The 12938-nt window shown below is 44.1% G+C and overlaps 1 protein-coding gene across 2 annotated transcripts in view; it reads left to right on the top strand.

The window, feature by feature from the left end:
• The window catches only part of LOC124133911 (RNA-binding protein fusilli-like), a 29722-nt gene that overhangs the window by 1153 nt on the left and 15631 nt on the right, over positions 1–12938 (top strand). For both annotated transcript variants that reach the window (XM_046498494.2, XM_046498495.2), the window contains exon 3: positions 1959–2184. In XM_046498494.2, coding sequence (XP_046354450.1) covers positions 1959–2184 — 226 coding nt within the window. The remainder of the gene's footprint in view (positions 1–1958; positions 2185–12938) is intronic.

Raw genomic sequence — 12938 nt, 5'->3', positions numbered from 1 at the left:
TCGACATCCAACCCAAACCTACCTAGAAACTAACTCCATTATTTACAACTTTGATAAATGTTTGATCGTCAATCTACAAATTAGTCATTTTGCTCAGTGTCGAGTGTGTATTACAGGTAATGAGAGTATTTAACTATAGAGTAAACAATCCCCTTGATGTAGAAACGTGACCATACTGTAATTTAATCATATACTAAGCAAATCTGTATTCATTTAGAGAGAAACTAAACTGAGCTACCATATGGTAGATTCTTAACTTATAATTCAATGGCCTCAGCTGATCGATTTACATATAACTTTCATGAAATTGCATATGTGAACGTTACAATTACGAGTCGGAAATAATTTTTATCAAAAACATTCACTTTTCAAGATAATTTTGTGTGTTGTTGGATTGTTGATACTTGTGAGAATATCGCACACACGGCCATGTGTAGGTGTCACGTGACTTGCTCGTTGAACTTTCATTCATTGTACAAGGGAGAATATTGAAACATTAGCAACTCAACAGCGACACACATTCCACTAGAATCGACGTATACTCCTTGGCTTGTGTAAACAAATTTATGTAACTTTTGTAGCCGATCATAAATTCAAGTCGTCTATATTATCACTTTAATCCATGTTGGTCTCTCGATTTTATCTTCTAATTGACATGCACGTGGATCCGATGTATGGGGACATATAGGCACCTGGTACCTGGTAGTATACAATGTTTATTCCACATGAACGAGACCTGCATACGATCACTAAAACATGCCCTCGCTATACTGTGCCTCGCTATACGGCTTACCCTAATTCGCAGTGTAAACATTTACAGTAATGTACACGATACGATTGACATACCGTATGTTGTTGTTGTATAGGTTGTGACACTTTATTGTACATATAAACAAACAGACACATCCACAGTAACAGGCTAGATAATACATATGCAGTAATTATGTCACAACGTAAATGACCTATCCCGTGTGGTCGTAAATATATGTCATAGTGGGAGTTAGCGTTAATATGTGGCTTTACCTGCTAGGACCAATAGACACACTCGCAAACTGTTTTCAACAGAAGTCTAAAAAATGTCTTTGTTTCGATTCCAGGCTCGCAATATGCGAGCATTATAGTTTCAGTATAATTTGTTACAAAATTCAAAAAAATATTTGGCACTTTTTTATTTGCATTCATGTTGTGTCAGGTCATCACTACTATACAGGTGGTGATATTATTTTTGTTTATATTCATAAAAGAGTAGGCTAAATTATTCAGGGTAATATTTTATTATTTGTGTTTTGGTATTAATTCAGGTAATATTTTATTATTTGTGTATTGGTACTAGTTCAGGTAATATTTTATTATTTGTGTACTGGTACCAGTTCAGGTAATATTTTATTATTTCTGTATTGGTACTAGTGTAGGTAATATTCTATTATGTGTATTGGTACTAGTGTAGGTAATATTTTATTATTTGTGTATTGGCACTAGTGTAGGTAATATTTTATTATTTGTGTATTAGTACTAGTTCAGGTAATATTTTTTGTGTTTTGTATTTGTACTAGTGTAGGTAATAATTTACTAATATTTTATTATTTCTGTATTGGTACTAGTTCGGGTAATTTGTTTTCATAATAAATTTGTAGTTACTTCTCGTAAGTCATGCAGCTTTTCTTTCATGCGCATTCCTGAAGACTAGAGGATTATGTACCAAAATCTTGGGTACGCTCCACTAATAAATTTTATAAAGAGTTATTTATTTAAAATATGCAAACAAATTATCACTTATCTTAATGACAAGTTAGTGTTTGAATATAAGAATATGTTTACTTCTCACAGGTCAGCTGTTCACGTTATCGGCTAGTTTATCACGTGACCTATATATCCTTGTTAAATGTAAAGTTAAGTTTGCGCACACAGAATGGCAGAAATCCTGCAAACCCAATCATGACATGGTTTCTCTTTTCCAGTTTGACCGGTTCCTGTGTGCTAAAGGTGCCCACCCTGACCACGGGTCAAGGACATTCTGTTTTGTGACGGATGGTCAGAACCATCTACGTCAGCTGCTGCACCCGGAGGCATGTACCAAGAACATCTCCCTTCAGTCTTACTGTGGCTCCTTCTACGATCTCAGGAGGGAATTCAAGAGATTCTACAAAACGGACACTATAAAAAATATCAAAGAAATGTTGGAATGTATCCTTTTACATTGAATGTGACAATGTGTGATTCTGTTGGAGTACATGGGTGAGTTATTTCGTTTTGTGTTTAAGCGGTGTGGCATTAGAATTATTACCACAACATGACCCTTAGAAGGCTTTAGCCGTTGCTATAATCCAACACACAGACGCTGGTTACATCAGTATTCGTCCTATTATATACTTCGCTGTACAAATTCCACACGAGTCTCCTTGTCTCACGTCGGTCAAGTTTGGATATCATTTGTTGGATATGGGGGCTCATGCTCAGTCACTGGTTTGTCTGGTCCAGAGTCGATATTTTAAAGGCTACCGAGAAATTGTTGTAGTGTTGCTGATTGGCTAGTAAGTAGCATCGTCATTCTCCATCTGGTCTCTAACGCTTTGGGAAATGTGTGTATTTCGTGAGTGGCATGGGGCAATGTCGAATAGTTCTCCCATCAATATGGACTATATCACCTGACGATGTCGAATGGTTAACCGGTCAATATATAATATTTGACTGGGTAATATCAAATATGTTTCAAGGAATATAGATTTTCACGAGGCATTATCGAATAGATTACAGTGAAATGTCGAATTTTTCGCCCAGCAATATTGAATAGATCCCCGGGCAGTATCGTATGATTTAACCGGCAATATATATTATTTCACTGGGCAATATCAAATAGGTTTCAAGGCATATAGATTTTCACGGGGCAATATCGAAAAGACTACCAGACAGGATGTGGTATTACACGAGGCAGCGCATTAAAGTCTCTCCACTCTGTGTGTGGAGTGTCCCGACAGTCTCTGGGCTTCTGGACGTCTCGGAATGTCTCGTGTTGACATGCGGACCAGCTCATGCAGGCGTTGGGCTGGAGCTACTGGTCAGCCCGCCAGCTCGGAGGGACCTGGTGCAGCTTTATGGCTTGACATACTCGTCTTGGGTCCTCGAGCATGTGTATGTTGACGAAGTCTTGTGACGGTTGAAGTTGGCTGTAGGTGGATGTGATGGAGTTTAAGGGATGCAGTTGTAGATGAAACAGATGTTGGTCATGTAGGCTTAGATGTTGCCGTGGGTCATTTTGCTGTAGGTGATGTAGCTGTAGGTGATGCTTAGGTGATAGTTGTGATGACTGTAGTGTGTGATGGTTGTAGCTGTGGGTGATGTTTGTAGCTGTGGGTGATGTTTGGGTGATGTAGATGATGTTTGGGTGATGTAGATGTAGGTGATGTTGCTGTTGGTGATGTAGATGTGGATGATGTAGCTGTGGGTGATGTAGATGTGGATGATGTAGCTGTGGGTGATGTAGCTGTGGGTGATGTAGATGTAGGTGATGTTGCTGTTGGTGATGTAGCTGTGGGTGATGTTTGTAGCTGTGGGTGATGTAGATGTGGGTGATGTAGCTGTGGGTGATGTAGATGTAGGTGATGTTGCTGTTGGTGATGTAGCTGTGGGTGATGTAGCTGTGGGTGATGTAGATGTGGATGATGTAGCTGTGGGTGATGTAGCTGTGGGTGATGTTTGTAGCTGTTAGTGATGTAGATGAAGCTGTTAGTAATGTAGATGTAGGTGATGTTGCTGTAGGTGATGTAGATGTGGATGATGTTGCTGTAGGTGACGTTGCTGTTGCTGTTGGTGATATTGCTGTTGGCAATGTATCTAACCTGGACAGTGGTCAGAAACAACTTGACACATGAACGTACCCGAAGTCCTAGCTCACCTTTAGCCAGGGTATCTGTGCTAGCTAATTGTTTGGTGACTAAATAAGATGTATGTCTGACAATATAGTGTCCTGAGTGAACTGCCACCAGCATTGCCGGTTGATGTGTCAGGTCTGAGATGCCATACACGAGATAATGCATTCTCCATGCCTGGTAGGTCTGTGTGTCGTGAGTTACGGAGCGTCACAGGGCCAGGCCCCATGCACTCGGGTGTAGTGTCATATACATCAACCAGTATTCACATGCAACGGACCATAGCGCGCCTCCAAAGGCGTGGCGCTAAACATTCTCACAGCCAGCGTTGTGTGTAACACTGGAGGGGCAGGCCCTGGGGATCTCTTTCCCCTCTTCATTTGAAACAATCTCATCCTTGATCTTCGGTTATTTAAGATATAGAAATGCAGGAATGGTGTGTCGAATGTACATGCATATAACGGGGTACTGAGTATATATACTGAGTATGTGGTAAAACCGGGACTTAGTCTTAACACTCCCTGAAATGATGAAGCGACGGAAGTCCATTAAGTGACGGAAACTTATCACGTTTTTAAAACGGAACGGGTTGTTTAAGGGGCTTTTTCGCGGTATATCGGGGCTCTGGGGCGGAGTTGCTAAATATGAACTGCTTGAGTGACTGGGGATATATCGTGATGATATCACCAGTAGCTGAAACAGCGGTGAAGCAGGTCACGTGATCAAACTTTATTTACATCACGTAGTTACTGTTGAATTAAGCTTATAAGTTGTAGAATTAAGCTTTAAGGTGAGTGTGAAAGTGAGTGTGAGGGAGAGGGGGGGTGAGTGATGGAGAGATGGTGAGATGGTGAGGGAGGGGGTAAGAGATAAAATACCGTGGCACCTCATGTAAGGACATGCGGGATATGAGAATATGGGATATGAGATCATCACTTTCTTCGCCTATAAGTGTACGCCATATTTATATATTTGCGACCAATAAAGTTACACATTAGTCCATCAGACCGATAGGTACACCACAGATATGGCCAGCTTAGACACATATTGTTTACGAATGATACTGCCCTGACCCCTTCAGCCACTGGGTAAACAACAGACTTGACCCTATATATATATAGCACACAAAAATAGCGCTGTCTCGTCCTTACAGCGCCCCCATCATGCAGCTCCGTGTCCTCAATGCCCAACTGTGTGATATGTCCCACTGTGTGATATGTCGTAAATGCCCGACTGTGTGATATGTCCTACTATGTGATATGCCCAACTGTGTGATATGTCCTACTGTGTGATATGTCCTAAATGCCCGACTGTGATATGTCCTATATGCCCGACTGTGATATGTCTATATTCCCGTCCTATAATAAGTATTAACGCCCGACTGAATTACCCGTGTTAATGTCCGATTCAGTGATATCTACTGCTGCCAGACTCATTGATATGTAAAAGACACATAATTTGTCCTTTATACACGTAGGAAATCAGGGGAAATATATGCTCAAATTGTCCCTGACGAGCAAAACAGCGGTTATGTCTGGCACACATCGACTAGATTTCCAATATACATGTCATGTTCGGTACACTGCATACGCTGGATTGACAGCAACAGGAGTCTAATGCTTAATGCATGTAGTGTAGAGCCTTGCTGTCCACTTTAGGTATACGAAGTGTGAGACTATATGTTGTGGCGAGAACAGGTGCTCGATTCAGAATGAAGACATGTATACATTAATATGTATGCATCGTTTGGTAGCAGTGCGCCGTGGTTCGCTTCTCGGCAGTCTGTGTGGACTTGCGTATGTGTCAACCTAAATAGTCCATCTATGTGGTCTACCTAGATATTCTACCTCGTGGGGATTCCGGGTTACAATAGGTCCACAGCAACCTATGCTGGTCGTAAGAGGCGACTAAATGGATCGATGGTCAGGCTCAAAGACTTGGTTGATAGCGTGTCATCGTACCCCGACGGTGTGGATCGTTGTTCACAATACAGTAAACTACGGTTATAACGAACACGCTTATAACGAACTGACGGATATAACGAACTAACTTTTTAGTCCCGACTATTTGCTGTAGTTATGCTGTATATATGCTTATAACGAACTACGGTTATAACGAACTAAAAATAGTAGTCCCTTTGAGTTCGTTATAACCGTAGTTTACTGTATCAATCATGGTCAAGACTCGACTATTTAGCCACCGTCATATCTGGAATAATGTTGAAAGCGGCGTTAAAACAAACAAGCAAACGAAACCTTCATAGTCGACACATTCAGTCTACCAATATGATCTACCTGTGTGCAGAACACATGGAGACAGGTAGCCAGGTAGCCAGGGCCGCTTGATGTCCAGGGGTTAAGGGTTAATTACCTGAGGTCAAGGTTCACCACCGGATTCTCTGGTGATATAACGTATTATTCGACATGACGTCATGTTCAAGATAAGCGTAAATTCAAGTTTCTGGTAGTTATACAAGGGGGATCAACTTCGCGTCTTTCATCAACTTGTTTGCCATTGTTTACAGTATGGGACAATTGGGAGTGAGACTGGAGGACAATAAACGTGATTTGGTCGGTGTGGCCCAGTGCGCCGCAGTCATAATGCCCCCTGTTGCCCGTGGCGGGTGTTACAGGCAATCAGGGGTCCGTGAAAAGCCGGGTCTGCGTTGTCCGGTACAGCCTCACTCTGGTGTCAGCTGGCCGGAGACGTGGTTGCTGGGCCGTTGGTGACGGCTGGCCCGAGACGTGGTTGCTGGGGCTCTGGTGACGGCTGGTCGGGCTTGCAGGGCTTGCTGGGACCCAGTTTGGTTCAAGGGGCATTCTTGGGTTAAAGGTTCCAACCACGCTAGGGTTTTGGTTTGTGTGAGATCAGTGACTGGCTCTCGACCCAGTGGACTGGTTGAGATATGTGGCTACCTGTACCCGGGGTGGAGTTGTTGGTGTACACGCTCAGACTGCTGATCTACCCGAGATTAGCGAATCCACTTTCCTTGAAGGTCCGATCAGGTTCCCCAGCTTGACTTTCTATCACTCTTCCCATCTTGAGTTAGCCCTGCACCCGACTGATCAAATCAGAGCCTTTCTACCCTGGCGTATCAACCGTAATGCCAACCCTACACGATATATCTACAATGTCGGCTACCTTTACAATGCCAATGCATTGACTCTGGATTTCTCTTACAATGGTCAATCATGGCATGTATCACGAACACAATTTGCATGTTTCGCTTTATCTGAAGTCTTAAATTTCACAGATGCTTTCCAAACCAAGTTTAAACATGGCAGTGAACAGCTTCACACCTCTATAATGTGACACCCAGACGTCGATATGTTTGGCAGAAGTCTTAAAACAAAACCCCTATCCGTGATTACGCTGAGACCAGGTTTCCCCGGTTGAGTATCTGTATGATCAAGTGAGTTTGGCAAACTGGTTCTCCAAAATACCAACGTTTGAATGAATTTGACTTTCTCACGCTGGGTCCTTCTTCAGGGCGGGCTTATGTCCCTGTTAAAAGCAGACGATCTATCTCGCACATATTACTGAGCTTGCTCAGTGGGAAGCAGACGATCTATCTCACACACATTACTGAGCTTGCTCAAGGTGAAGCAGACGATCTATCTTATACACATTCCTTCTTAAGCTGTCAGAAGCAGACGATCTATCTCACACCTTTTGCTGAGCTTTCTCAGTCAGAAGCAGACGATTTATCTCACGTTTTTGAGCCCATCCATAAGCAGACGATCTACCGCATGTTGCTGAGCGCTGTTAAATGCAGGCGGACTATCTCCCACGATATGTACAGACGTCCCACCTCCCACCTTCCCCGGTGTTCCCTCTCCTTATTTTATCTATCTTTGTGTTCTTCCATCCACTAAGTGACCCTCCAGTTTTCTTCAACATGGCGACCGTGTTTGTTGATGGGGCTGTTTTTGTCGTGGTGTTGATATTACTGATCAGTCCGTACAAGTGTTGATTTAACCCTCTGTCTCAGGATGAAGGATGTAGCGTGACCTTCCCCTCTATAACGCAGAGCGTGGTGAGTTGTAGGGTATGCGTGGGTGCATATCCACCCGTATTACCCACATTGATACACTGTGGCCCCTTATACCCGGTCTGGGATCGGCAGTAGGGAGATAGCGTGTTTGTATGTACACGACATGTTCAGCCAACACCCTTCTGTCACGTTTGACAGCGACGATGCACAGATCGCGTATATAAAAGAAATTTACATATTTGTATACGTTTTGTCGCGTCAGGGGTTAAGTTTGTGTACATATTTACACTCTGTATTTTCTCCCCGATATTTAACCACAAACTGGTATCGTAATCAACTTGTCCCCATAATTATACTGAGAACCGAACGGAGGTCGGAGTTGACACGGAGGTGTCGGAGAACAGTTCTGGGAAGTAAGTCATCGATATGTCGGAACCAAGAATAAATCAGCTCTGGTAAATAGGCCACTCGTAAATGCAACAACGCCGGTGATGTCCTATCTATACCTGGAATATGATGATAAATATGATTCAAGTCCGGGTGTATAGAATTACATGAAGCGACTGTGCACGGTACAGACACGTGGTGTAGGTTAAGAGACATAAAGTGCCTGAGCTAGTACAGTATTGTGTAACTTGAATTTATCACTCCCGTTGAAGTTGATAACAGATGTCATCACTTTACGGTCATGTTTTATCTTGTCAAGTTTCATTACCCCCTCACCCCCACCCCCCACCCCCTCAAGTCGTTTAGAGCGCATGCGGGTATTCACTAATATATGTTTGCTGATAATCTGCCGGCATTTATTATGCTTCACGGAGATTGTCAGCTTAACGGTCTGTGTGCTGTTTATCAATAAATTGGGCCCCGTCGTGTGTTCAATAACGGCGTTATTTAGTAAATTTATCATATTCCTATAGAAATCCATATGTGCGATGCCTAGCATGGAAAGGCCATTGTTGGGTAGATATTACATTAACATGTTGCTCGACTGAGACGAGAGCACCAGTGAAATGGAGGGAGTGGTGAGGGGGGATTCTGCTGTGAGGGACTGACGAAAGATTATTAGATAGCGTTCGGAATTATGGAGTGACGGTATTATAACTGTTTAAAATGAGGTTACAATCCCTGTGTATAATTAATCTCCATCCCATGTCAGCTTCATCGATCAGCTGACAGGCCTCTGCGGGGAGGGGGAGGGGGAGGTGTGTCAGAGGGGCAAGGGGATAGTGTAGATATATGGGTCATTGTACCAAGGAGCACGAACGTCGAACCCACGCCCATCAGTGCAACCACATAGAAATAATCTTCAGTTGTTATTGGAGTAGTAAAGTTTTGTCCAACTTATGATTCCGACCTGAAGTCGAGCCAAATTGTTTGCCTCCCTAATTACTATTACCCGATCTGCGCCGGGGACAAAGGGTGCGTGAACGAGAGGACACGGTTCAGTAGCCAGATGACGGCCTGCCAGATTCAGTTACGTGGTCTGTTGTTAGGATAACAGTACATTGTAAAAATACAAGACTTTTGTGACAAAAGGCGCTCACAGGACGCCGCCATTAGGCCCCGAGTTCCCATGGTTGGCCTTTCTCGTCCTACTAACGATGTCCACGTACGTCGTCCACAGCACGGAGCCACAGCGTCAGACTCCCGAGTGAGACCGTGACGAAATGTGGGAGAATGTGGCTCGTGTCAACACGCACCGTTTCACTCTTGGATGCCGACAGTCGGTTATGCTAATATGACAGCACCCGCAGTGTGCGATACGGGTGCGGGGATCAAGTCGCATATTAATCGTGTTAACAATTTATAGGTGCATTAGATCCGTGACACGGGTGATGACATAATGGATGCTAAGAACACGACAGGCGTTGGGATGGGTATCCCGGGGCCTCGGGTCATTGTTTGGGTTTATACGGTATCCAGATTATGCAGCGGTGAAGAGGTTTTCTTCAGAGACAATGCACGACGCATAAACACCATCATATCACCACGGTCTCACTTGGTGCTGTTGGGGCGAATGCTCTCCGACGTGATATATGGCTGTATTATTGCGGATTGTGGGGGCATTCAACCTATTTCCCTCACTCACCCAAAAGTCAACTACGATTCTAATTGTTGATTATTTTTGAGAGCTGGAGGCTAGGCGTGACAGGAAGGGAATCCATAGGCAGTCCACACCTGCTGTAGATGCATGATACACCCTGCATCCCGTTCATCCTCCGACTTCAAGTAGCGGTAGTCGTTGCAAGGAGGAAGTAGAGTGAGTGAGTGAGTTTGGTTTTACGCCGCTTTTAGCAATATTCCAGCAATATCACGGCGGGGGACACCAGAAATGGGCTTCACACATTGTACCCATGTCGGGAATCGAACCCGGGTCTTCGGCGTGACGAGCGAACGCTTTAACCACTAGGCTACCCGACCGCCCCTAGGAGGAAGTAGATGTAGATGTACCTTAGTGACACTTTTATGGTGACCGATGTGATTGATCCGGGCGAGTTATCTCGCCAGCAGGAGATTATGACAGATCAACGTCTTCCCCAGTTAAAGGTAACGGTTGTCACATTGGACTGATTTGCGATGTGTTTGACTCCGGGGTACGGAGACTCCTATTGCTGTGGGTGATGGATGATGCGTGTCTCCCTTGCCTCAGGCTAGGTCACATCTAGGTCACGTGACATCGTACCCCCTCGGGGTGCTGGCGAGATAGCCATGCATAACGTTTAGATGTGTTGTTTTTGTTGGTGTGGTGTTCGACGGCCAAGGTATTCGGGGTTAATGGCTGTCTTGAATATGACGGATGAGAGACCAGCCGTTTTCTTTCTTGTTAATGTTTATGGTTTTTCCGCAGCAACAAATGAGCAATGTAGTGTCTCAATGATCCGCATAAATCGTTCAGACACTTGCAACGCCTCGCAAACAATCTAACTGTTGAACGTTAAAGATGCTATGTTGCTACGAATGTCGAAATTGAACATATTCCCTGAAGCAGTTGCGTCATAATGGCACGAGCAGTCAGTACCGGTATTTGTACAATCTACCGTTATCTCGGTGTCTGCTGGGCTATAGATAGAAGATTAAGGAGTACAACAGGTGCGCGATTTCAATGACGTGTGATTGTTATATATAACTCTATTGTCAACGCATTGCCATCCCTCCAGGCTCGTCCCACAAAATAACCGTATTCTATTCGCCAGCCAAACTTAATCGCCAATCTTTAGAAAAACGTTTTAATGAACAATTTTATGCATGCTTGGATATCCGATGTTTATCTCGTCTTGTTGCACAGTAACATTTGCCGGTGTAAATTTGACATAGGTTGTTACAGTTTCCTGAAAAGTCTCAAATGAATGCGGGTTGGCACCTTTACGACATAACCTAAGACCACATTGCGGCACCACCCGTCGTGCCTATTTACGGCATGCAGCGATATCGGCATGTTTTATTTGCTATCCAAGGCAGGGTGCTGCAGTCTAAAATTCCTAAATATGACACGCTGTCATGCAAATGTCGGGTCACAATCCACAGCGCATTCAAGCATTTTACGACAGTATATGCCTTACGTCACTGTCGCTGAGTTTATTTTCACATTGCATAATATTTGCATATCGTTTACATATCATTAGTAAGGACACGGTTCATGCTTGAGTCGTACAACCATATATTTAGCCTATATACAATGTATGTCACAGGTGGGGGCGAGGGTTTGTTGTCATGGCAACAGAACCATGATAAATGGACTGTTTTACTAATTGCACGCAGGGGGATATTGATGTCGTGAAAACGCAGGGACGTGTCATGGCAACACGTGGTATTTGATATGCGCATGCGTACACGAGCTGAGTATGGATTGCACTTGCGAACTCTTGAGGACGATAACCATACTCCACCATGGAGACTCATGAAATATTTTCAAAATGGAAAACCGTTTTCTCACATGTATGTTCCGTGCCTGACAGCAATGACATCATCGCTGTGTAATTATGTATTGGGGTGGATACTCCCTATTCACTGGATAGACTGCTCACCAGGAACCTGAAGCACCCAAATTACAGGGACATACCGGGTTGGAATAGGTCCCCATCATCCTATGATGATCGTAAGATGCGATCGGTCTTCCAGCAAATTGGCGGCGGCCAAGTGATCCGAGTGTGGACCAGAAAACCCAGTGATTGATATCATGAGCAACGATCCACGCCGTCGGGGTATGATGACACGCTATCAACCAAGTTGAACCTGACCACCCCATTCATTAAGTTGCCTCTTACGACCAGCATAGGCTGCTAAGGATCCATACTGACACCGAATCCCCACGCCGTTGGGTATAGTATAAACACCATACTACACCAATAAGGATTGTCTATAGGCAAATACCCTTGAAGATCCGGGTTAGAATTCGTCATCAGCAACCCTTGCTTGCTGTAAAAGGCGTCTATGCTTGTCGTAAGAGAAGGCTAACGGGATCGGGTGGTCAGACTCGCTGACTTGGGTGATGCATGTCATCGTATCCCAGTTGCGTGGATCGATGCCCATGCTATCAATCACTTGACTGATTGGTCTGGACTCGATTATTTAAAGACCGCCGTCCTATAGCTGGAATATTGCTGAGTGCGGCGTTAAACAACAAACAAAATCGTTCGCCACAAAACCGGTCATCGCCGTCAAGTGATGAACACCATACACACCCGAGCTCGCCGATCCAACCGGACGAGGGAACACAACACAACGATTCAGCGAGGTATGACCCGCACACTTGAGGGTCGGTCGGCACCTCCTGTGTTGCGAACGCCACTGAATAGCCGACAATACACTCCCCAATGTACAGCAGTGTATCAATTAGCCGTAGTGCCGGATTAGAGGTGTGGGCAACTCCTGCATTGGTATATCCATATGTTCAATATACAGTGTGCTTCTATAGACGTTACCCTTCACAATAATGACATACATGTGACTAGCATTGACGTGAATAATAGCAGCGCGTGTAATGGGGATTAACGACTATGCAACGATGTGGCACGTTTAGTGGATCTGCTGCATACAATCTGTAAAGGAAGCAGTTCTGTCTCTTCTGATCTGTG

This window comes from Haliotis rufescens, unplaced genomic scaffold (genome assembly GCF_023055435.1).
Source record: "Haliotis rufescens isolate VD_foot unplaced genomic scaffold, xgHalRufe1.0.p SCAF_17, whole genome shotgun sequence".
NCBI classification, from domain to species: Eukaryota; Metazoa; Mollusca; class Gastropoda; order Lepetellida; family Haliotidae; genus Haliotis; species Haliotis rufescens.
This window is presented reverse-complemented; position numbering and strand designations above follow the sequence as displayed.